The 25,805-nt window shown below is 40.5% G+C and overlaps 1 protein-coding gene across 1 annotated transcript; it reads right to left on the reverse strand.

Annotated features, from left to right (window-relative positions):
- Positions 1–874: 874 nt before the first annotated feature.
- LOC109066482 (neurensin-1) lies at positions 875–12,273 on the reverse strand. The gene is made up of 3 exons (XM_019083513.2): positions 12,124–12,273; positions 9,169–9,375; positions 875–2,673 (listed from the first exon to the last, which is right to left on the reverse strand). The coding sequence occupies exons 2-3, from the start codon at positions 9,364–9,366 to the stop codon at positions 2,275–2,277; spliced, it is 597 nt and encodes a 198-aa protein (XP_018939058.1). The 5' UTR covers positions 9,367–9,375; positions 12,124–12,273; the 3' UTR covers positions 875–2,274.
- Between the last annotated feature and the right edge of the window lie 13,532 nt (positions 12,274–25,805).

Genomic DNA, 25,805 nt, shown 5'->3' on the forward strand with positions numbered 1-25,805 from the left:
ATCTATTTACAGCCACTGACAGACTGGAAACACACACAGCTGCAATACTGTTCCTATTAAACTTTGTTAGTCATCTTATTTCAGCTTCACACTGTTGTCAGGTAAATTCACCAATAGAAATCTACTTTGGTTAAGAGTGACTTCTGTGTGAACTGTGACTCATAAGCACATCCTTGACAATGGAAAATGGACCTTATTTGCCCAGATAATTTAGCAGAAAAAATTTGCTAATGTGACTGCATCTTTAGGAAATCACACAATCGCCAATTTCCTGTGAGAGAGAAATATTGCCACATGCAGATTTTGCATAAAGTTCAAGTTGGTCACACAATTTCACAGAGTTAACCAAGAAGGATGCTTGGTTTACACTAATGTGACCGAAACTTGCCAGTTCATCACCTAATGAATACTTTTTCCAGGTCCAAGGCTCTACTTGATTTCAAGTGAGAATAAAATCACGACAGCCTTTCATGAGCACTGTTTACTTTCTAAACACTCACGATCTTCACTACAGTCTCTGGGCTCACGGTGTCCAGAATGACAGTATTTTAATGATTCATACAAAATATATGAATATGTGGCCAGCTGAGATTTTGCTATAGAGATAAAGGTTAGGATCATGATTTTTTTGATAGTATTACAGCACACTATGAGTGTATATTACTGTTTTCTGTTTGATTTTGGGATCCAATAGAACGACTGGACCCAGAAACGGTGACACCAGACTTGGACCAGATGGACATTTTTATAGATTGAGGAGAAATACACCATGTGAAAGAAAGATGAAACATTTTAATGTGCTGTGATTAACTGATAGCTTTTAAATGATCAAATTTAAAGTGAACAAGTGGAAGAAATAGCCACTGACAGACAATGAGGGTAACAAACAGTCGTTTTTATTCTGTTTGCTGAAAAATAGACATGTTCCAAGAGTAAGAACAGCTCCGATACCTTCTGTCTCCTTCCCAAGAGCAGACGGACAAACCAAACCAGAGGATTTGACAGTTTGAGACGATTACCAGCATTTGAGATCAACACACCTCTGAAAACACATCCATATATGTCAGTTTAAACAAGGAGAATCAATTCTTGAAGCAGCTGATATTATAAATGTTATATTTTTAAACTTCATTTAGGCCTTATTAATCGATTATCAAATATCCTAAGTTCATTAGAAAGCCTTGTCATTTTCAAACATCTGAATGCATATACAGTATGTTCAATGATAATTCATAATCAATAAATAACACAAAAGATTACACTAAAAAGCGACAACGACATTCTTTTTCATTCTTTATCAACCTTCTTGAAAGTAGTTTACAAAGTTTCACTGAATTGTCATCATGCAACATTCGCGCTAATCAAAGTAGAAAATATAACAATAATAAGATGCAAATACCTGGGCAAAATAATTATTTTTACCAATGAGTGGCACATGCCATGAAGCCAAAGAGAAACACGAAACAAGAAAGCCAACAGAAAGAAAAGTGGTGTTATCTCCAGCAGACCACTAGTGTACGCAGAGCACCAATGATGGAGCAAGAAGGATGTGCAACACAAAGAGAGGACATTACATAATCCCACAGGCGCATCTTAACTGGAATCTATTTTATGACGTGTTTGAGCAGAACGGATGCGCGGTATTGAGATGTGTGGAACCGTGGCTTAGAACACATTGTGTTCTGTCAACTAACTATTGATTGACTGTAGCAATAGATTGTGAAGCATTTGCTAGGAGAGATTTGGAGAAAAATTGCACCTTAGGTGATAGCAATGAACCAACGTGACGCTTTCTGAAAGAGAAATGACAAATCATTGTAGTTGACAGCGTTAGTAAGGCAGCCGTGATGAATTAGCCGCTAACGCCAGGCCTCCATTCTGCTCGTTTATGAGTTTTACCAAGTGACTTTTCTCATGTATCAGGATGGGAATTGCAATTACAATGAGGGGCTGTGTTTGGAGTCTTTGTAATAGAGAAACTATTCTTGCTTATTCAGTATTACTACGCACATGCCTTGACGCCTCTGAAGAATATGTTGCTTTTTGGAACAGCAGTCTAAAGGTGTTCTGATTCCTAGCTGTAGCGCGCGAGTATATCGACAGGGTACGCTTACGTTAATCACCATAAATACTCTCTGTGCTCTTGCTCAACATAGACGAAATGATATGCGCCAGAGAGAGTGCAGTGTTATCTATCGCTACTGTTCTAGGAACTGTTGTTTTGATTTGCACGAAACCGTCGGACGTTTAACGGGTGGTTTGTGAGGCAAGAGGTCAGGTCTCGGCTCCGGGCTGGACGCTCTGCACTTTGGAGAGCGTGACGGGCACCTTGGCCTCTCCCGGGGTGGGAGCGCGGGTGACGGGCTGAACGGAGGCCTGGATCTCTGCGAGCCGCTCTTTGAAGCGCTGCTGCAGACGGACCTCTCCCTTGGAGCTGCCCTGAGAGCAGGCGGCCAGCAGCAGCCCCACCGCCATCCCGCTGCCGCCCACGCAGAACAGCACGGCGCCGGCCAGCTTACAGGCGTCCAGGGCCCGGTTGAAGCGCACTGCACGGCCGTCCACAAACAGCAGCTCGTCTTCTCCGAAGGCTTCGAGTCGAGGCGGCGTGGCGTAGCCCACCAGCAGCACAGATAACCCCGCTACCAGAATCAGAGTTCCTAGCGCGAGACAGACCTGATGGAGAGAAGCACGGAAGAAATGTATTACTGCATTCATCGACACACTGAAAATTGGGTTCCCCTTCAGGAACTCGAGCTATGTCGGAAAACGCTATGGGAACTCCTTCAGCGAGACCACGCTCTGAATCACAGGTGTAATCAGTCTAATGGAAGGGCAAGACGTCATAGGTGGGTGACGTAGAGACCAGGAAGCTATAAAAGCACGTGAGGTGGAACCGGCATCAGCTTTTTGTCATTCAGCAAGCACTGTGTGTGTGTGTCAGTCGCTATCTGTTTGTGAGTCTTATTAAGTGTTGTTTGTCCACTTATAAGCTCCATTAAGTCAAAGCTTAAGTCAAAAGAAGCATTTGGGCGTGCAAGCAGCGTTCTGGCTGTATGTTCATCCCTGCCCGTGCTATATTTTTGGTGGGGACACACAGTTTGTGTGTTGTCTGCTTGGGAGTGAAGCATGCAGAGTCAGCTCTCTAGGAAGCCTGCATAGCGAGCATTTTGTTACTGCCTTGCTTTGTTCTCAGAGGGCTCTCTTTTTCAAGCAGAGCGGCGGCTGTGCTTGTGGGTTTCGCATATGGATCCGGTGGAGGGAATGTAGATGGGAGAGTCCCTATTTTCTTCCTTAACCACCAGATCCGGCGCCCGCTCTTGGGGTTTCAGAAGCCCGCGCTGCAGTCCTTCCCCCCAAGGAGAGGGCGCTATGCTCCGCCTGTCTTTCTCCGAGGAAATTCATACAGAGGGCGTCGATGAGCTCAACGTTGCACAAACATCAGTTGCACAAGCATCAGTTACACAAGAAGTAACACAAGCATACTATGCCTTATATTATAATGAGCAGCATTAATGAGGAGATTAGCTTGCGCAGTCGGCTCTCTGAAAAAATAAGGGGGCTGATTATGCTTTTCCCACTGTTAAGCGCTCCGCTCTCACTAGGCACGCTCCGAGGAGTGTGTACGTGCCTGTGATCTTGCAATTCCCGTCCTACTGCTGCTGAGGCACGACGGTGACTAAGATCGCGGAGATCTGCACATGATCTTGTGGACGGGTTGGAGACAGCTCTTCCAAACTCCACCCGCATTCCCTAGATCTAGAGCTCGTTTTCGAGGCTCGGAAACCCGTGCTGTGGTTTCTTCCCCCCCTGAGTGAGAACTCGCTGCTGCAGCTATTTTTCTCAGAGGAGATTGATATTGTTTGTGTGACCAAGCGGCTTGTGCGCTGCTGAGGCAATGCGTGTATTAAATCATTTTCAGTTTTTAATGTGAATCTTACCACACCAGACCGTGTTTACTCGTTTGGTTGTTTGGCTCCATTTAATTCTGAGGAATTAAATTAAGTAGATTTAGTATTTATCTGTTTATGCTTTTGATATGAATGGTATCACACCAGACTGTGTTTACTCATTTTGGTTGTTTGATTGCATTTAATTCTGAGAAATAAAAGTAAGTATTTCTCTCACTTTGAGAAGTTAGATATACAGGGGCTCTTGAGATAAAAATGTATTGAGTAAGAGCATGTGTTTACCTCTCTTCCTCTGAGGAGGATGAGGTGGTCAGCACGGGCTGCTGGGCGGGAGCAATCCCAACCTACCGTGTTCCAGCTCCTTATTCTGGGGGCTTCACTTCTCGTACTCTGCAGAGTCTAGAGTCAGAGTGGCGCTCACAGGCCAAAGGGAAACTGTTCTGCGGATCATCATTCTCAGGACTTTTTGAGGGCCAGCTCCCTCTGGGGAAGAGCGGTGTACACTGCCTTACACGGTGCCCATCTCTTTTCAGTGCCCTCAGGAGATCAGTCTGCCAACCCTGCCGGTGTTCCAGGGCGCAGCGGTCTCCGGCGAGTGCTTTTCTCAGTTACCACCCGGAAACGCAGCATTACTAAGAGGCTTGCTACCTCAACGGAGGTCTCTAGAGCAGCTAGTATGGCCGTCCCCTGCCAGTCCACCGCTTCAGGGCACCGAGCTACCTGCTCTAGGCGCACCAGAGGCCAGTCTCGTGAGACTGGTTCCTTTAGGAGGTCACATAGTGGTGTGGGAGCCCCTGCCATGTGTGCTTCATTGGGACCTGCCCCGAGCTAGTCTTTCTAGCAGACGACATGGGTCTGAGCACCATCGTTTTTAATTGGAGACTTCAGCTATGAAAGTCCTGATGATGTGGCTCAGGACTGCGGAGGGCAGGCCCCCCTGGGGAAGAGCAGTGTACACCGCAATACACGGTGCCTGTCTCTCCTCAGTGCCCTCAGGAGATCAGTCTGCCAACCCTGCCTGTGTTCTAGGGCACAGTGGTCTCCGGCGAGTGCTTCTCTCAGTTACGGCCTGGAAACGTAGCGGTGCTTAGAGGCTAGCGACCTCCATGGGGGTCTCTAGAGCAGCTAGTACGGCCGTCCCCTGCCGGTTCGCCGCTTCAGGGCACCAAGCTAGCCACACTGGTTACACCAAAGGTCAGTCTCAAGAGACCGATTCCCTTAGTAGACTATTTGGCAACCTGAAAACTACTGCCAAACATGTCTCAGTGGGTCCTGCACACTGTACTGAGAGGCCACAGAATCCAGTTTGGTTCTCCTTCGCCTCAATTCAATGGGACTGGTGTGTCACGATCAATCTAAAAGATGCACATATTTCCATCCTTCCTCATCATAGGAAGTTCCTGAGGTTTGCTTTTACCGGTTCTTCCTTTTGGTCTTGCACTCTCACGCCACACTTTCACGACTCAAGCGCATCGATGATTGGTTAATATTAGCTCAATCAGAGCAGATGGCAGTTCCCCAGTTCTGGAGAGAGTGCGCCGGGACGGGGTCCGTCTTCTGCTAATAGCCCTGTTCTGGCTGGGCTGAGTATGGTTTTCGAACCAGATTTCTCTCCTCGACAGCGTTCCAATGGAGATTCCCGTCAGGAAAGATCTCCTTTCTCAGGCAAAGGGTATGATCGTCCACCCCCGCCCAGAGCTGTGGAAGTTGTGTAGTTTCCGGTTATTCAGCTGAGGTTGTTGAGACCATCCTCCAATCCAGAGCTCCCTCTACAAGGAAACTGTATGCCTTGAAGTGGAAACTTTTCACTTTTCGGTGCAGAGACCGCCAGCTCGACCCAGTTAACTGCCCGGTTGGTACAGTTCTGGAGTTCCTGCAGGCCAGATTCTCCGCAGGGTTAACCCACTCCACCCTGAGGGTCTACATGGCCTCTCTGTGGCCATTCAGTGGGAAGACACCCCCTAGTTACACGTGTCCTCTGCAGTGCGCTGAGGCCAAGGCCGAGGCCTCTGACCAGAGAAGCTTAGGCTAAGTGGTGGATCAGGATGCTACTTCATAGCCTCGAGTCCTCTGATCTCCCCTGTCCTTTGGGGGTCAAGGCTCACAGAAGTAATTCAGAGTGTGGTCTCGCTGAAGGCGTTCCCATAGCGTTTTCCAACGCAGCGTCTCGTTCCATTCAGGGAACCATGGTTACATACATAACCTGGAGACGTTTATCTCGAAACTATTTCCATTCAGAAATTCCTAGCAAGTTTCACAAATAATTACAAAGAAACGGCAAGCAACACAATGAATTAAATGTGAAATTTTGAAGTAGGAAGACTGAAATTGTATTTTCTTAGTAATCTTTGTTTCTAACTAAAAAAAAAAAAAAACATTTTTACAGTGCAGCAGGCAATTGATGTTGAAAAGACACCAAAATTGACGTCAAAAAACAGGTCAAATATGCAAATTAAAATGACACGAACTTGACATGACGTTGATTTGATCTACATCAAACATATTGTCCTACATTAAACATTAACACAGTTTCAGTGTTGGATTAACTTACTATTTTCACCCAATGACCACTGGAAGAAATTGCCATCCAAACAGAATTCAAAATGATGTTACAGCATTTTGAGATTAAGACTTGACTAATATTTGATGTCAAACTCTGTGCCAAAGCTAGCAGAGGGACATCTTTCTTCTAAAATATATTCCCAACTGAAAAATTTGTGGAAATTCTTATATCAGAATAGAACTACATCCTAAACTGTAAAATGAAAAAATAAATAAATAAAATAAATAAATAATAATAATAATAATAATAATAATAAATAAATAAGTAAATAAATAAATAATTTTACAGTTCAAATAAAAAGCTTTGACAAAATTCAATGCACTTATAAGCATCATATGGAGGTAAAATGAAAAAGATAATGAAACTTTTCTGAAGACAGTCAGTTCCCTTCAGATACACATTCATAAACCCCTCACAAAAAGTTGGATTTGCATGTCAATGGCATATTTCAATGTCAGAGTTTGCAGGTAAGATAATCATGATTATTTTGGTCAGTATTGGGATCATGTTTATTAATCAGAGGATTTTTATGGTGTGAAAGTTCAATATAAATGAACACAAGACAAAACGAATCATTGCAATACAATGATCTGTCTATCGAGATTATCTTGTTTTCATAATCGTTGGAAGACAAAATAGCAACTGAAAATAAAAGTAATAGAGTTAATCCAGTGTTTTAGAAGAGGAGGCACCTTTGTGATTGGCTGCAAATGTTGCTAATGTCTTTTGTGTTTCCTGTACAGTCAGTCATGTATTAAAATTGTTTGTATGCTTTCCCCACATCAGTCTATTATTGTGATATCAAAAATGAGCGGTGCTTGGTTGTTTTATATATCGGTCAGACAGACTCAAAGTGTCTGATCGTGGTCAGAAATAAGATGCAGAATAAACCAGATTTTATTCTGACGATCAGGAGTACAACATGAGATCACTTCATGGTTATTATTAACTAAAACTATTCAAAACGTTGTTCATTGAAATTAAGCTTAAATTATAAATATAAGATGAAAACAAACTAAATGAAAATTAGAAAATGTTGTCTCGGAAGTTGAAGCACTAAAATGAACTAAGAAAAACTAAAACGGAAATAAAAATAAAATAAATAGTGATAATGAATAAACAAAAAATAATGATAAATATCACAGAAACATACAGTAAAATAGCATGCATTCATGCAAACATTTTAAGGGAAAAATAAGTTGATTTTAAATTTCATGGCATCAACACATCTCAAAAAAGTTGGGACAAGGCCATGTTTAGCACTGTGTGGCATCCCCTCTTCTTTTTATAACAGTCTGCAAACGTCTGGGGACTGAGGAGACAAGTTGCTCAAGTTTAGGAATAGGAATGTTGTCCCATTCTTGTCTAATACAGGCTTCTAGTTGCTCAACTGTCTTAGGTCTTCTTTGTCGTATCTTCCTCTTTATGATGCACCAAATGTTTTCTATGGGTGAAAGATCTGGACTGCAGGCTGGCCATTTCAGTACCCGGATCCTTCTTCTACGCAGCCATGATGTTGTAATTGATGCAGTATGTGGTCTGGCATTGTCATGTTGGAAAATGCAAGGTCTTCCCTGAAAGAAACGACGTCTGGATGGGAGCATATGTTGTTCTAGAACTTGGATATACCTTTCAGCATTGATGGTTCCTTTCCAGATGTGTAAGCTGCCCATGCCACACGCACTCATGCAACCCCATACCATAAGAGATGCAGGCTTCTGAACTGAGCGCTGCTAACAACTTGTGTTGTCCTTGTCCTCTTTAGTCCGGATGACATGGCGTCCCAGTTTTCCAAAAAGAACTTCAAATTTTGATTCGTCTGACCACAGAACAGTTTTCCACTTTGCCACAGTCCATTTTAAATGAGCCTTGGCCCAGAGAAAACGCCTGCGCTTCTGGATCATGTTTAGATATGGCTTCTTTTTTGACCTGTAGAGTTTTAGTTGGCAACGGTGAATGGCACGGTGGATTGTGTTCACGACAATGTTTTCTGGAAGTATTCCTGAGCCCATGTTGTGATTTCCATTACAGTAGCATTCCTGTATGTGATGCAGTGCCGTCTAAGGGCCCGAAGATCACAGGCATCCAGTATGGTTTTCCGGCCTTGACCCTCAGGGTGGAGTAGGTTACCCTTCCAGATTCTCTGAATCTTTGGATGATATTATGGACTGTAGATGATGATAACTTCAAACTCTTTGCAATTTTTCTCTGAGAAACTCCTTTCTGATATTGTTCCACTATTTTTCACCGCAGCATTGGGGGAATTGGTGATCCGCTGCCCATCTTGACTTCTGAGAGACACTGCCACTCTGAGAGGCTCTTTTTATACCCAATCATGTTGCCAATTGACCTAATAAGTTGCAAATTGGTCCTCCAGCTGTTGCTTATATGTACATTTAACTTTTCCGGCCTCTTATTGCTACCTGTCCCAACTTTTTTGGAATGTGTAGCTCTCATGAAATCCAAAATGAGCCAATATTTATCATGACATTTCGAAATGTCTCACTTTCAACATTTGATATGTTATCTATATTCTATTGTGAATAAAATATAAGGTTATGAGATTTGTAAATTATTCCATTCCTTTTTTACTCACAATTTGTACAGTGTCCCAACTTTTTTGGAATCGGGTTTGTAAAAACAGGCACATTTTTGCATGGAAATAGCAGAATAATAGCATCCTTCAGAGCAGCTCACCTTCCAGAGCACAGAGCTCCAGCGGCTCGGCGATCTCTGTGTCTGAAAATCTTCATCGCGCTCCCAGATGGAAGCGGTGCACTCCTCGTAGAACTGGTGCAGGTAGGAACGCACCCCGTAACCCTGGTAACCGCTGCTGAGGGCGCCATGGCTCTGCTCAGCGTAATCCGAGCCACAGATCTCTGAGCAAGAAGTCATGCTTCACATCTGCACACAAACACAACATCGACATCCAGTTCCCATGAAGCCATGAAACCCTATGTGCATTATTCCATTCAAAAAACAGGTTGAACAAATTGGGGACACACTAATAATTATTATTATAATTCAATCAGATTATAAAAAATAAACAAACCAATAAAGAAATTTACCTGTAAAGTATTTCATATTTATATATTCTGTTTCATTTGGCACTTGGCGAGTGTTAATCTCAGGCCCATTTCACATTTTATGCGTTTAGCAGACAGAAAGCTGCTCAAATTAACAGTCAGGCAACTAACAACCTAAAGAAACAGCATTCTAGTTACACAATTTTGACCAAGCAGTTTTAATTAACTAATTCCTCACTATCTGAATAATAATGATTGTCCTTTGGTTAAAGCTGAAGTTTGTGCCACTTCGGTTCTGCAGAATTTTAAAGAGATTTCCTCCCCATTTTCCACTGTCAGACGCACAGATATTCTCTCCTGAAACTGAGAATCAGCTTTCTGAACGGTTCACCTATAAAAGGTTACTCTGCATATTCATCTGGAATAGGAGATAATATTTTAACATTGAAAAGAAAAGAAAAAAAAAGAGAAAACCACCAGATCTGATGACTCCTGGGCTTCAGATATGAGCATCTGTTCATGATGAGAGCAGGAGGGGAAATGAGTCTGTAATGAAATCACGGATGAATCTCGTGAGGAAATGACTCAGCCGTCCTTCAGCACATCAGTGAGCCTCCCTTCCTTCACACGACATCGGCTTGTTTATTTGTGATTAAAGTGATGCATGCAGAGATACAGAACATCAAGCCACATTTACCCATCATCAGTAGAGTTTCAGTGCCAACTTGCTTCAGAAATATAACATTATATAAAACTATAGATTTTTAGATTAAAGATGTTGTTTATATCTATATTAAAATATTTAGTTATATTGAGATTTTGGTTTTTATGTTAATGATTTTGATTTTGTATATATAAATAATTTATTTTGTTCTTAAAACAGTATGTGAGGTGAGTAGACAAGTATGTCTGAATGTATAGGACATGAAAAACAGTAGGCAAGTTCTTCCCGGATGACCGACTACTTTCAGTGAGATTCTGAAGTGTGCATTCAGTGGTCACTTTACTATCCCATGAGGCCACACAACTGACACTGTATCACATGACCATGGCAACATTCATTTATTCTATACATATTTATACTATAAAGAACATACCTTTTTTAACAGTCGCAAAGTAAGTTAAAATTCAAGTGTAGCACCTACTCAAACAGTATGTGATTTTACATGCGACTTATGTCATTTATAGCTAGATGACAGAGGGAGGAGCTAAAGAGCTCTTATGACATGATTTCCTGCTATTGTAGTGATTCTCTGATTGGTGAAGATTACAGAATCATGAGTAATATACTTTCCCATTAACAATTCTGCTGCTAAACACAATTATTTCAAAGAAAAAAAATGTGTTGAAATAATGCAAACAGATGGATTAAACAAAGCAGATATCAAGGATTAAAAACTACAGTAGGTGTCTTTTATTGTTTCTAAGTTATCACTAAAAAAATGAATTCCTTTATTTAGAAAATTAATTGGATTTTTACCTCGGGATAAGAAAACTGTAACCAGTAACCACGCGCACACACTTGTATCTCATATCATATGTCATATATCAAGTGCAAATGTGATTTTAAATTAACAGTTCAGTAAATAAGAAGTTCATAAGGTGTTAAATTTTAGATAGGCTACAATATTGTCTGTTTTTGATCAATTTCGCCTACGAAAATATTACCTATAAAGCCAGAGCAGAACTGTTTTGTGCGTCTCCGAGCAGCACACAGCAGTGAATCGATTCTGAATGAATCCGCATTTTGAAGAATGGAATGAATGAATGACTCAAAGACTCACTCATAAAGACATTTACTGCCACCTACTGGCAGTTTTAGTTTCTTATTTAGAATATAATTTCATAAATAAATAAATAAAGGTCATAATTTACTCACCCTCATATCGTTTCAAACCTGCATCCCTTTCTTTCTTTTATGGAACATATTGAAGAATTTTCAAGCTGTTTCAGTAAATAATTTTTACTGTGTGAACAAAAAATACTGAGATGTTTCTCAAATTATGCAATAAATATTAAGTTGTATCAAATAAAATTTTCTTTCTAAAGCTACTTTTTATAATATACACTTGATATATTTTATTTTAGTTTTCTCATTGAACACAATAATGGCATTAAATGATATTTTGCGGGTTCTCAGCAAATTAAAATGCTGACATTCTGGTTTGTTTTGGTTTTAATTATCACACGTTTGTTTCAATACGAATGATATTATCAGTTACAAATAACAATAATTGAGATGAATTTCTATCTGTATGAAGCTGAAGCTCAGTCGCGCACGTCACAGATGACGCCATCCTGAGGTCTCCTGAAGATCTGAGACACTCTGTCCTCTCCTCTCCTCTCCTCTCATCAGAGATGTGCAATTATATGATGGAAGTCTAGTAATAGTTGCTGGTGTGACCGATGCGTCAGCGACCGTTTAAAAAATACAGCGTCGTTCTAATTTAACGATAGGGCATAAAGCAGCATTTTAACTATTTGATGATCGATGCATAAGCAGATTCATGCAGCAGTCACAGTGTTACCCATCAAATGCATCCAGATAGAGCAACACTGTTAAGACAACACCGATGTTAAGACCTACGAGAGGCTGTTTGGAGAATAAATGAATAAAAGTGAATACCTGTCATCACCGAGCTGGAGCTGCTCTTCTTCACTCCGCACAGCCGACGATGCGCTCGACTCACAGCGACGCACTGCGCATGCGCCAGAGCAGATGCTTCTCTGAGTCACCTGGAGAAGAGTGTGATCAATGCATTTTAATGAGGTCCCAATGCCAGTTATCAAATGCGCTGTCCTTCCTTCTATGTTCACCTGTGCTCGTCTGAAGACTGTATCACCAGTGTTTCATTCTTATAAATAAATAAATAAATGTTAACCAAGGCTGAGGATATTGGTGATTATAATCATAAAACTACATTTTTGGTAACTGAAATATTGCAGAAAGCCACAAGTGTTTAATCCTTCCAAATTCATTGAAAATAACACCTGCTGTGCCTTCTCTCGATCTCAGAGTGTTGAGCAATGTTCACCAACACCTCATGCTTGACAAAGTGTTTCGTGTGACTCATATTCTAGAAATCTCCTTGTGTGTGTCATTCAAGCTGAAAGTTTCATTCACATTATCATCATTGATCACAGCCTTCTGTGAAAAATAGTTAGATAAATGGCTCTTAGTCTAGGTATTTTAGATCAGAACTGTGCAATCTACACTGATAACTTGATCAATATTCTCTAATTAACAATGTGAATGAGAGCTGGCTGATTCATTTTCTTTTAGGCTACTTAACTGCAGTCTTCCCACAGAATGATGTCTGTTCATGCTGTAACACTGTAGTGAATTATTTACATCCCGAGCGCTGGGTGTTTATGGTGAGCTTTAGGCCAGAAGCCATCTTAATAATGACTAATCAATCGTCTTTGTTTCAGTCAAATGCCAGGTTTCACAGGTTTCACACTGCTCTCAGTCTCAGGTTGAGCTGGGTTGTTATCAGTGTGTCAAGAAGTTGTCTGTGCAATTTCTCTTCTTTTCAGCACATTATACAATGTAATGCATAAAGGACACTTTTATAGAGCAGTCGTTACTAACCAACATCCCCTGTCCTCATCTCTCATCTCTCAAATGCTAGTTAAACAGATTCTTATTTCATAATCCAAGAACTGTTGGGTCATATAATGCATGGCCAGCTAGACACTGAACGAGCGGTGCCTTGTTCCTTCACCACCAGGCCAGAAGTCGTTTTCCAGAAGCTTCACTGTCTCTGCTCCTCTCCGGTGGAATGAGCTGAACTGCTGAAATCATCACAACTTCCAAGAAGCAGCTGAAGACACCTTTTCTGCCAGCACATGATCCCTCCACAACCCTAAACTCATGCAATGCTTTCTCAACACACACTCCCATGTGAGGATTCATCTGTTATGTAAAAACTGTGCTCAATTTGACATTTGCATTTATTCATTTAGCAGATGCATTTATTAAAAGTGATTTACCGACAACCAAATCGTCATCAAACATATACAGTATAGTGACATTTTACATGAATATTTTATTTGGCATCCAGTTAATTTTGCAGTCTGAAATAGGGTTATGCACCAAATATTTCCAATTTCATGGCATGTGTACTGTCAGAGCGTGTTTGCCGGTCCCCGCGGCTCCTCGTGCACGAGCCATTGACTCGCTACAGAGAGACCTGTAATGTTTTTATCATGGCAGCCTCTATAGCAACCACTCAACGATCTGTTGCTCCAGTGCAGCTGCCGCGTCGTAAACGACACAAAGGATTCCTGGAACACATTTTACTGCTGTTCTGACCGTTATATATTTTGAGCTGCATTAAAGCAGACCTTTGATTTATTATAAACATGCTGATTTCTGCTTATAATAAAAGGTGAGCCAGTGCAGGATTTGTCTCACATTGTGATTTCTGTGGTTCTCATTATATTTAACTGTGAATGAGCACCTGGAAAAGGGTCTGATTACAGTGTATGCACGCCCTTCCCATCATGCAGCTGAAGATTAGTCACTGTGTATCTTGCCTGTATCTGTAAATAAGGAACTATTTAACCATACATCATACAGGTCTGAAATCATTTCGTTTTTTTTTTTGTCTGCACAGAAGCAATCTCTCTCTCTCTCTCTCTCTCTCTCTCTCTCTCTCTCTCCTGCTTTATCTGTGTGTGGACAAGCTGTGCCTTTCTCATTCCGTTTCTATGGTTACAGTCAGCGAAAGGTCACCTTCTGGCAGTTGCGAGAGAGCATGCGCTGCACAATGACAGTGCCATAATCACACTTACAGCAATAACAGCTGATAAAAGCAGACTTCATTAAGCCTGTGTGTGTGTGTGTGTGTGTGTGTGTGTGTGTGTGTGTGTGTGTGTCACTCGTATGTGTTACAGGAGCCATGCACTCCATTATAAAAGCACTTTCACTCTCACACTCAGTTCTATATCAGCAATACATAATTTCAAAATAGACCGTAAACTGTTACACATGTTTAAATGCAATAGAGCGTGGGTTAAAGCGCACATCCTGATCTCATTCTTTCCTCCATGTTTGCCTGCAATGTGTTTAACCTATTATTAAAAATAGGCGAAATGGAATGCTGTGATATTGTGGTTGATATTTCATCAATAGGATCCTGTACACTGGAGCAAAAGAGTGACACCGTCTGCCTCCTAGTGGTTGATATTGGCTTGACAGCAGATTTCAGATTTCATCACTCCATGAGTGATGGAGCTACACCAACAGCAGCTGTAATATAAATCAGCATATGTTTATTTACATGCGTTATGAAACACATATAAAGTGATTCTTCACGATTCCTGACCCTTCCATCAGTCACAAACCAAGGATGCTGTATGTCAGTGTAACCGTATTATAAGCAGATCTCTTCGTCTCAGGCTTGCAGCCGAAGGCTTTCTTCCCCCGTCCTTCATACAACAAATAACAAGCTCCTTCACCTGAGTTGCTGTAATGGTTGGTTAATCATTTAATAACCAACCCCTGGATGCTCGGTAATCAGGTTACCACCCCGGACAACCTCATCTTACTTTCCAAATCTCTACTGACCGTTTTGATTGGTCATCAGTCAGCTCTGCACGCTGATGTATGGAGTCTGTTTTTATTAGCCTCTGGCTCCCAGCGAGAGCTGACCGCTCCATTCATCACAGCACACGTCTGTCACTGAGAGCTGGTGAAGACGTTCAGAGCGGGAACAGACTCAGGTCACTGTTTGTCATGTGTCTGTACAGTACACAGACTCCTGTCTCAAATGAGCACACTACCAGTGTTTACAGGCAAAGAGAAACCCTAACCCTAACCCTAACCAGTTATACACCAAGGTTTTACAAATCTAATCTTTGTGTTGATGCTGATTTCATACATTTGAAAAGCCTTTAAACAATTGTTAACAAAAGTATTTTATGACCTGAAATCCCTTGGGAAAAAGAAGTACACTTCAGCATACTTTTAAAAGAGTACTTGTTATGCAAATAATATACTTCAAACAAATATACTTGAGGGCAAACTGGATGTAATGTTTGCACAAGTTGCAATTAAATATAAATGTATTAGTTTAAATTTATATTAAATGCAATTAGTTGAACTTTAGTGGCTCGATGTAGTTAAGTACATCATTATTATGCTCTTCTGCAAAATGCAAAAAGAAAATATTTTGAAGGAATAAAGTCATACAGGTTTGATAAGACATGAGAGTGAATAAATGATGACTGCATTTCCATCTTTGGGTGAAGTACACTTATGTGGTCTTTCCCCCCCATTAATATTTTCTTGTCTGCAAGCAGTTTAAAATATACTTTTAAAGGAGTTAATGAAGTAGAATTGAATATTAGTTAAAGTTCTGCACACTTCTTTTTTACAAAGCTTTTGCAAGATAAGTAACCTTCACATAAAAAGTGTTTGGGGATTTTTTTTTCTCCCACCACGGAAACATGTTTTTAAGAAGTAATCTTAAAATTCATAAAGAATGTGCCAAAATACTCATTATTGGTTAAGAATTTCAGCCTTTCAATGAGACATTTACCCTATACTCCTTTTTTGCTTGACTGAAAAAATTACATGAAAGAAACTGAAAACACTGCATTTGTAATATATATATATATTACTTTATAGTTCAAGACTAACCAACTAAACACACACGCACACACACACACACGCACACGCACACACACACACACACACTGTCTTATGTCACTGACCACACAATGGTGTTGTATTTGTTGCTGATGGTCACACAGAGTCATGGTATAAATGACTGCCTCTGCTGTTTTCCTGTAGTTTAGTGTTTCCAGATGAAAGCTACAGAAATGAAATCAATGCAGACCTGCTCTGATAACTGCTCTCATCTAGTTCAAATACATCTCTTCACTCCACTTTCACAGAGAATTTGATTTGACCCACATCATTATTGTCTATACTGAGTTCAGTCATAAACACACAATATTGGCTTTCCGAGGAAAAACAAATGGTCTCAGTCAGTCTGTGTCTGTATTCATTTCTTGCTCTATTCCTGCTCTGCAATAATCTGCTCAGAGTTTCAGATGCCATCATTTCCCCGTGACTCTCGCTGTGATCACGCCATGTTCATTTCCCCTGGCATTGTTAATATTAAAAACAAATGCACTGATGCTGGGAAATCTGGAGTGAGTGATGCAGATCCAGAGGCCATGCACCTGCTTCAGCATCTACAGCAGGACACACATCATTTATCATGCAAAACAGTCAGAAGACGCCTGATGCTGGACGGGCTCTTCTCTTTCTGAGTCTCTTTATTTGTGTTCTGGATCAATCTGATGTTTGTGCTCTCCCTGCTCTTTTTGATTTCTTCCCCCCTTTCATTGTACCTCCTCCATCTCATTTTGTCCTCCTTTATTCCTTCTATAATTGCTCATTTGTTTGAAAAGGCCTCAGACTCAGACTTTTGCAGCCCTTTTTTGACTGTTGAATATTTTGATTTGTTGCTCTGCTGACTTCGTAATGATTAAATAAAGTGTGTTGAAAACTCTCTCTCTCTCTCTCTCTCTCTCTCTCTCAAGTTGTTTTATTGTCATGACATTTGTTTTATAGTATTGCCAAAGCATTTAAGTATAATAATTACACCACTAAAGTAATAAAGGAGATGATGAATGAGTAATAAATAAGACAGAAAAAAAGCAGACAGTGTCTGTAATATTAAATATAACAATTACAAGTATGTACAATGGAGAATATGTAAAATAAACCGAATGAATACAATGGATTAAACATTTCATATTTCTTTCTCAGGATACACAACCAACTTAAAAGAACATATTTATTATTTAATTAATTATTAGATTAATTATTTTGGAGCGACTGTAATTTCTATGCTTTATTAATAGCTCAAATGTTTATTTATTAAAATGGGTGCAACTGATAGAAAAAGTAACAAGAAATGTAAATAAAGATATTTAGCCGTGGTATTACATGTATTGGCTCGGTCATATTATTCCCTGAAATCATAAGCAATATGAAATTAGATTTTGCATTAAAAAACTAAACCTGTTTTAGGACAGTAATTTGCATTGTAACAATTTTTTCATATTTGTTCACACTGTTTTTAAAGTTGTTAACGATCAAGCTCCATCTTATCTCAACCATCTATCAGACTTTTACGATCTTCAGACAGAGCTCTTTTGTCTGCCCCTCGTTCCCGCTTAAAAACTGATGAATGAATGAGGTGTTTATCTGTGGAACTGCCTCTGGACCTCCTCCTTGAACCTTCTGTTAGTATCTGCACACCTTAGTGTTTTAAACTCACTCTACTTCAGTTTTACTGGTGTCTCGTTTGGTCTTACTCTGTTTATATTGTTCAGCACTTCGTATAGCTTTGCTATGTTTAAATGTGTTATATAAATACGATTTACTTACATATCAGTTTGAACACATTTCCCCAAACTTCAAATTACTGTAAAACAGTTATTTTTATTTATTTATTTATTTTTTTTTCTGTAATGCAAATTTTGATTAAGTTGTTCTTACTTTCTTAGTTTATTTTTTTTTTATGGGTTTATTATTTCTTCCTAATAAAGCTGTTTATTATTTATACATCATTTATAGATTGATGTATAAGTTTTAAATGTTACTTGTTGCAGAAAGTAACATTCCCATAATGTTTACAAAGTGATGAAAGGGAACATTCCCTCAACCAAGAACCCAAGGAACATTCAGAAACAATTAGCTCAGTATTCTTGGAACATGTTTTATGTATGTATTGCAGTCACACAAGGTCTTTGATGATGCTCTTCACTGTATTTCCTCTTCCTCTCTCCTTCTACAGCTCTCACTGGCACAAATTACCCACAAACCCCTGCTTGCCCTCCTCCAGCGCCTGGAATGAGGTATAGGTGGAATTTAATAGAAGAACATGGCTCTAATCTTTTGAAGATGCAGCTGAGCTGCAGGCCTTCTGTCAGACTGAGGGAGGAAAGCACAGAGTGTGTGTGTCCCAGCTCAGAGCGGCTGTAAGGAGTGTGTTGAGTTGACTGCTAATAGATCTTTATTAATCCAGAGCAGCAAAGCCTGAAATAGCCTTTTAGAGACCAATTTCGAAGCCCACCATGTGTAAAGCAAACTTTATCGCCGCTCCTGAACTTCAAAGTCCCGCGCTCAAGCGTGTTTAAAGCATGTGAACTGAGATCAGCGATAACAAATGATCTCGTGTCACGGAGTGATTCGGTTTGATCTGCAGATACTCCGAGCCTCAGAGACAGCAGGTACTGCTAGTTTAACCACACCATTATTCATCTGATTAGATACGGTGCAGTGTGTTACATGGGAGGAAAGCGGATGTAGATCATCAAGGCGATCAGAGCTGGACGAGATGAGCATGAATTACCATCCTGGCTGTTAGATGTTGGTTTAGTTTAGCTGCGCTTATTGATTATGTTTCATGGTTATTGTATGCCAAAATAAATGTAGAGCACTGTGATAAAAAGGTAACACTTTATTTTAAAGTAAAAAGGACGCATAAAAATTTAGTTTGCTCACAATTTACTCAACCTCTGGCCAGCAGGTGAGTTTGTTTCTACTTCAGATTTGCAGAAATGTAGCATGCAGTGAATGGGTGCCGTCACAATGAGAGACTGAATAGCTGATAAATGCATCACAATAATCATAATTATCAAAAGAGTTCTGGTGTGAATCAGGAGAGAAATCTGCACAGATCAAGCAGCGTTTAAACAGCTCTAAACAAATATGTGTCTGGATTTTGATGTGAGAGACAACAGGAGATGCACTTTTTCACTGGAGGAAGTGTTATTATGGATTATGGACTCTATGTATTTGAGTTAAAAGCGTCTTAATGCTGGATGTTTCATCTTTTGTCTTCTCCAGATGTTAACTGATGGACTGGAGTGCTGTGGATTACTTGTGGATTATTGTGATGTTTTTATCAGCTGTTTGGACTCTCATTCTGACGGCACCCATTCACTGCAGAGTATCCATTGATGAGACACTGATGCAGTGCTACATTTCTACAAACCTGATGAAGATCAAACTCATCTACATCTGGGATGACCTGAGAGTGAAGATATTTTCAGCAAATTTTCATTTTTGTGTGAACTATTCCTTTAGGTCGACACAGTTACACATTACATGTACTTACAATAGTAAAACAGTAAATCATGCATCAAGCAACTAACCCTAAACTTAACCTTACACTAGGTATATCAATTACACTGTAACAATGTCACCTTAAAATGAAGTGCTAACCACATAAAATCTCTTTTTTTTCTTCTGTGCAGTAAATGGTGAGGTGAATGCCTGCGGTCACTGAGCAATAACAGCTTCAGCAGACTCTGAGCTCCTGAACCAATTCCTCCACATAATGATGAGATTAGAGCGCTGTCGATCTCTCCTGACAGAAGCAGTTAGACCCGCGAGCATCTGACGGACACAACAGAAGCATCAGGATGCTTTACAGCTCCGCATGTGAGAGTTTTGTCAATTTAGTGAGTTTAAAATGCATTTCCAGACCCAGGCTGAGTGTGTTCAGGGACTGAATGCAGGAATAATGTTATTCTTCTCTTTCTGAGTTATCTTTGTTTCTGTGTGATTTGGCACACGGTGCATACTGGGATATCAGGGACGTGATGAAAAAAGCAAGGAAATGCAGCACACACACACACACACACACACACACACACACACACACACACACACAGACAGAAGACTGGTTTGATGTACTGTCCGCGGGCCCAGTGCAGGTGCTCACTGATGAGCGGACTGTCGTGTTCATTGATACTTGATCACACTAGGTGGTCCACATTAAATACAGCGCTGAGAGCCGATCCTGACACAAGCCCTGCGGCACGGCTCCGCTGACCCGCTCATTGAGCCCAGTGATAGATTCACACACACTCTCAGATAATAAGGAGCCGGTGGACCTGTGAGCTCCATCTCCTCTGAATTCATCATGCGCTAGTCACATTACAGGCCTTTACCAGCGGAAGGGTCTCCTTTAATTGTGAAGCGACCCCCTCCTACGTAACAAATCACCTGTCTGTGGAAGCAGTGTTTCTCAGACGCTCGGAGGAGGCCAGAGAGAGAGTAATAAGGCCGTTTTTCTAAAGGATGCTGTGACACAGGGGAAGACGTGTCAAGCCGTCCAGCATGGCGTCAGTGGACGCTCCAGGTGAGCGAGGTGACACGTCAGATATTCCCCAGACAGGACTGATGGTGTAAGAGCAGCAGCAGCGGAGAGATGAGCTGATATGAGGAACAGTTGAGGCACAGGGCACTAGATGGCAGTATAAGTCCAGCGAGAGCGCTGCGTCTGCACAAAGAGTGATGTAATCCAGAAGAGGAGAATGTAAATTATTTGAAAAAATCTTTGCCCCCCCTCCCCCACCCTCCCCTTTTTTTTGCATCAACTTCATAAGTAAAGGACATATATCGCTAGCTGCTGGCTTTTGTGAGAGGTCAGGGTACAGCTGTAAAATCAATCGCTGCTATATCAAATGATAAATTGTAGGTTAATGTAGACAATGCATTGAGTTGGTATTTTGTGTCTTTAAAATACCAGAAACCATTGCAGTCTCTACACAGCTGACTTTGTATGCTATGAATGTGTTTTAGGGCTATTTATGAAACACATAATAGCTACTGACTCTGAATTATATTATCAGTGGTCATCAACAGGCTCAGTCTATTTGTTTATCACATATTTGTATCATTGATAAATTAAGAACAAATGCACATTACACCATCTGTTTTGCTCACCAAGGCTGCATTTGTTTGGTCAAAAACATATTAAAAATTGTGAAATATTATTACACTTTAAAAGATATGTTTTCTGTGTGAATATCTGTTAAACTGTAATTTATTTCTGTGATCAAAGCTGTATTTTCAGCATCATTACTCCAGTAGAAATAATCCTAATGTGCTGATCTGCTGCTCAAGAAACATTTCTGATTATTATCAATGTTGAAAACAGTTGTGCTGCACAATATTTTTGTGGAAACTGATACATTTTATTTTTCAGGATTCACAGATGAATAGAAAGTTCAGAAGAACAGCATTTATTTGAAGTAGATTTTTTTTTTTTTTTCATTTATTTATTTTAAATGTCTATATATACTGTATATGTACATGCATATATATATATATATATACAAGTTTCCCAAATGTGGTCAGAGCAGATTTCTGGAGGCCAAATGGTTTTCAGAAGCACATTTTCCTCACATCTGCAGGCGTCGCATCTACTTCCAGCGTGTTGGATTGCGGGGGGCTACACAGCCAATTTACAGAGTAACATGAGCAGGGACAAGAAAATCATTACCACGAGATTCATATCGATAGCTGTTCCTTTAATGCTCAGAGACCAAAGTTTAGCCTTAAAGTCCTGCAGCGAAAGACTCAAGGATAGATCAATGTCAACAAACCGGGAATGGCACCGCGACCCTCGCAACGAGCAGAGCTTCAGGCGTGGAAAGTCATATCGTGATGTCTGGCTGCTATGGTTTCATTTCATGAATTCTTTAATGTGCTAAGTCCAAATGGTCCCAAACGTCCCCTATTGCTTGCCAGTCTAAAATAATTGAGGAGTTTTCCAGCAGGTTTCTCTCAGACTTACATCCTCTCTTTCAGGCCAAAGAGCCGGGGTCCGGTGATGGAGCTGCGTACGGCCGTAATCTACAGATGTAGCAGAAAATGGCCCCCCGGAGAACGTCCCCTGCCTCCGACATCATTTATCCTGCTGTCCAATCACTGCACTCGTAGATCAATATTACAACCGAACAGAACGAGAAAGTAGAAAAAGTCAAGGTATTAAATGTGTGCTAAAATAAAGCTGTCTTTAGGAGCGTCTGTTGTTGACGTTTGTTTGGCTTCATGATCTGAAGATCCAAATGCTGAATAAAGCAAACAGTATGTTATCAGTGTAACGTTTAGTCCCAAAAGAAGGTGCAAAAGTATATAAAAGAACACAGTTTATTAAAGAATCAACAGTAGGTAATCCAAACTGTATATCGAGCTACGAATCAGTGTGCATTGCACAAACAACACCAGACACCTGAAGCGTGAGCAAAGAGGATCTTCAATACACAGGAATAACTAAAACTAGAACAAAGGGAGCAGGAAGGTGATGTGAAACAAACTAAGAGTCCATGATAATGAACTAAAAGAACATAATGGTGACCATCACTAAATACACCAGCTCTGTTGCAAAACCTGGTTAGTAGTCCAACAATAAACCATCTCACCGTGGATTTGGCTTCTAACCACATCCAGCTAACCTTTTCATGTTCTCAGAACAGAACCTCAGAGCAAGGAAAATAACTTCTCGTATAGAGATAGAGTCAAAGTTATCTGGTCTTTAATAATGTTCTGTAAATAATAACATTATTTATACATCGTTTATTGAGTATTTTATCTGGATTTTCATCTAATATTTCTTAAATGTTACTACTTATTTCAGAGAACATTCAAATAAAACATTACCATAATGTTTAATGCAAAATGATTAAATAGAAACGCTCCCTGTTTTATTGACGCATATTAATGAAAAACAATAATTTGTATTATTTATTTTATTCATATAGCATAAAGCATTTCAGAAATCATGTCTTGGTTATTTTAACAAGATTTTACTGTGTTTTACTACTTGAACTAAAAACATTCAGAACAAATAAATAACATCTTTTTAATGGCGTTATTATGTTTATTTATTCACAGAGCATTCAGAAAAACCTTTTCATAATTAAAGGGGAATGTTAGCAAAATGCTCGTACCAATAGAGTTGAGTGCTAACATAGTGCCAAGATAATTCCACAATGTTCTAACAAGCACAGAAACACACAGCTTACACAGACCTTGGGTAAAAGATTCTTAATTAATTGAATCTATTTGATCAACCTTTTCTATACTGAATAAATTAAACTGAAATATTATAATCTTTTTTTTTTTTCTTTTTTTTTCATAGAGCTTGCCACAATTATTCAGAATGGCCTTCGCGTCAGAAGCGCCAACGGTGCTTTAAGATGCTGTCAACAGAGGCAGCTCGTTATGTTCTGGAACAGAGCCCATAGAGAAAAACTTCCACAACGGCTCTATAAAACAATGAAGGATCTTACATTTGTGTGGAATTCAGAGCAGCTTGAATTAAAATCTTTTCCACAATATCTTTTATTTTACGATGAATGGTTTGACAGGCACAAGATTACAAATATACCCTTTGACAAAAGAAACATGTAAAGCACAAAGCTAATTTCAGATGCATCTCCTTAACTAACCCATCACATTCCACAACAACAAATCATGATGATGACAGTCAGAATGTGTTTTAAACAAATAAACACATCCACATTCCTCGTCACGGATGGAGACGAGCGAGCTGAATGTAAATGCATGTGAAGGCTGCTATGAAGTCGTTGGTGTCCCGTGTGTTCTGGAGCACAGGATGAATGGTCCAGACAGACACCATGCCCACAAGGCCTGAGCAATGGTGCTATTTTCAAGACGAATGGGCAGCAGAGCTTTTAGGTACACTACAGAAATCCAATGAAAGGGAACATCGCATCATTTGATGAGGCATCGGGGCGTCCCTGGGGAAATTCAGCCCCGTGGCTACATGACAAATGTGTGGTGATTTTAGAGCGGCCGCGACACACAGTCCTGCACTCTTCGTCCTTGAAGATGGCTTTTCTGAAGTCCACTACTCCACTATTACTCCGCTTTACCCTCCGGTCACGATTGAGGTATGCAGCGTTTAGGAACTGACATCATACAGCATGTGTTTATGAGGTTACTATTCCATTTGGTTCCGCAAAGAGTCTTTCAGCGATCAGTTCATACAAGAACCACTTTTTCTAGGTGTAAAGGACACTGTAATAATCTAAAGAATATTTTTTCCACTATAAAAAATCTTTCATGCAATAGAAGGCCACCGATGCCAATGAAGAACCTGATGGTGAACGGTGCATTATGTGCAGATTAGTGTTGAATCTCAACAAGTGCATTGACGTCTGTTCATCTACACTCACCTAAAGGATTATTAGGAACACCATACTAATACTGTGTTTGACCCCCTTTCACCTTCAGAACTGCCTTAATTCTACGTGGCATTGATTCAACAAGGTGCTGAAAGCATTCTTTAGAAATGTTGGCCCGTATTGATAGGATAGCATCTTGCAGTTGATGGAGATTTGTGGGATGCACATCCAGGGCACGAAGCTTCCGTTCCACCACATCCCAAAGATGCTCTGTTGGGTTGAGATCTGGTGACTGGGGCCATATTAGTACAGTGAACTCATTGTCATGTTCACGAAACCAGTTTGAAATGATGAGCTTTGTGACATGGTGCATTACCCTGCTGGAAGTAGCCATCAGAGGATGGGTACATGGTGGTCATAAAGGGATGGACATGGTCAGAAACAATGCTCAGGTAGGCCGTGGCATTTAAACGATGCCCAATTGGCACAAAGGGGCCTAAAGTGTGCCAAGAAAACATCCCCCACACCATTACACCACCACCACCAGCCTGCACAGTGGTAACAAGGCATGATGGATCCATGTTCTCATTCTGTTTAGTGGTTATTTCAGTCAAAGTTGCTCTTCTATCAGCTTGAATCAGTCGGCCCATTCTCCTCTGACCTCTAGCATCAACAAGGCATTTTCGCCCACAGGAGTGCCGCATACTGGATGTTTTTCCCTTTTCACACTATTCTTTGTAAACCCTAGAAATGGTTGTGCGTGAAAATCCCAGTAACTGAGCAGATTGTGAAATACTCAGACCGGCCCGTCTGGCACCAACAACCATGCCACGCTCAAAATTGCTTAAATCACCTTTCTCTCCCATTCTGACATTCAGTTTGGAGTTCAGGAGGTTGTCTTGACCAGGACCACACCCCTAAATGCATTGAAGCAACTGCCATGTGATTGGTTGATTAGATAATTGCATTAATGAGAAATTGAACAGGTGTTCCTAATAATCCTTTAGGTGAATGCATATGTAATAATTTTCCCTGTTATCCCAGCAGTACTGCAGTTGCTTTTGCATTATCTCCAGAAAACCTCTGTGTTTGAACCATGTCACAAGTCCTAGGAGCCCCAAATCTCCTGTCCTCGATAAACCTCTACACTTTAGATTCTCTTGACTTGTTTTGCAGTTCGGTCCAGTGCACTGCTGCAGCTTACAGTGTCAGTCTATTTCATTTCGAAGCAGGTTTTCAACCATTTACGAGAGACTGACACCACATCCATTTTAACTGACAGCCAGCAAATAGCCCTCCAGTCTCCATTTACTTCCACAGGGACGCCAGCTGAAAATA

Source organism: Cyprinus carpio, unplaced genomic scaffold, assembly GCF_018340385.1.
Source record: "Cyprinus carpio isolate SPL01 unplaced genomic scaffold, ASM1834038v1 S000006714, whole genome shotgun sequence".
Lineage (NCBI taxonomy): Eukaryota > Metazoa > Chordata > Actinopteri > Cypriniformes > Cyprinidae > Cyprinus > Cyprinus carpio.

What these genes read in the sequence shown, in the direction of transcription:
- LOC109066482 (XM_019083513.2), bottom strand. Translation starts at nt 9,366, where the DNA reads ATGACTTCTTGCTCAGAGATCTGTGGCTCGGATTACGCTGAGCAGAGC. An exon ending in GGAGCTCTGTGCTCTGGAAG is followed by an intron (nt 2,674 to 9,168) that starts GTGAGCTGCTCT and finishes TCTCTCCATCAG; the next exon opens with GTCTGTCTCGCGCTAGGAAC.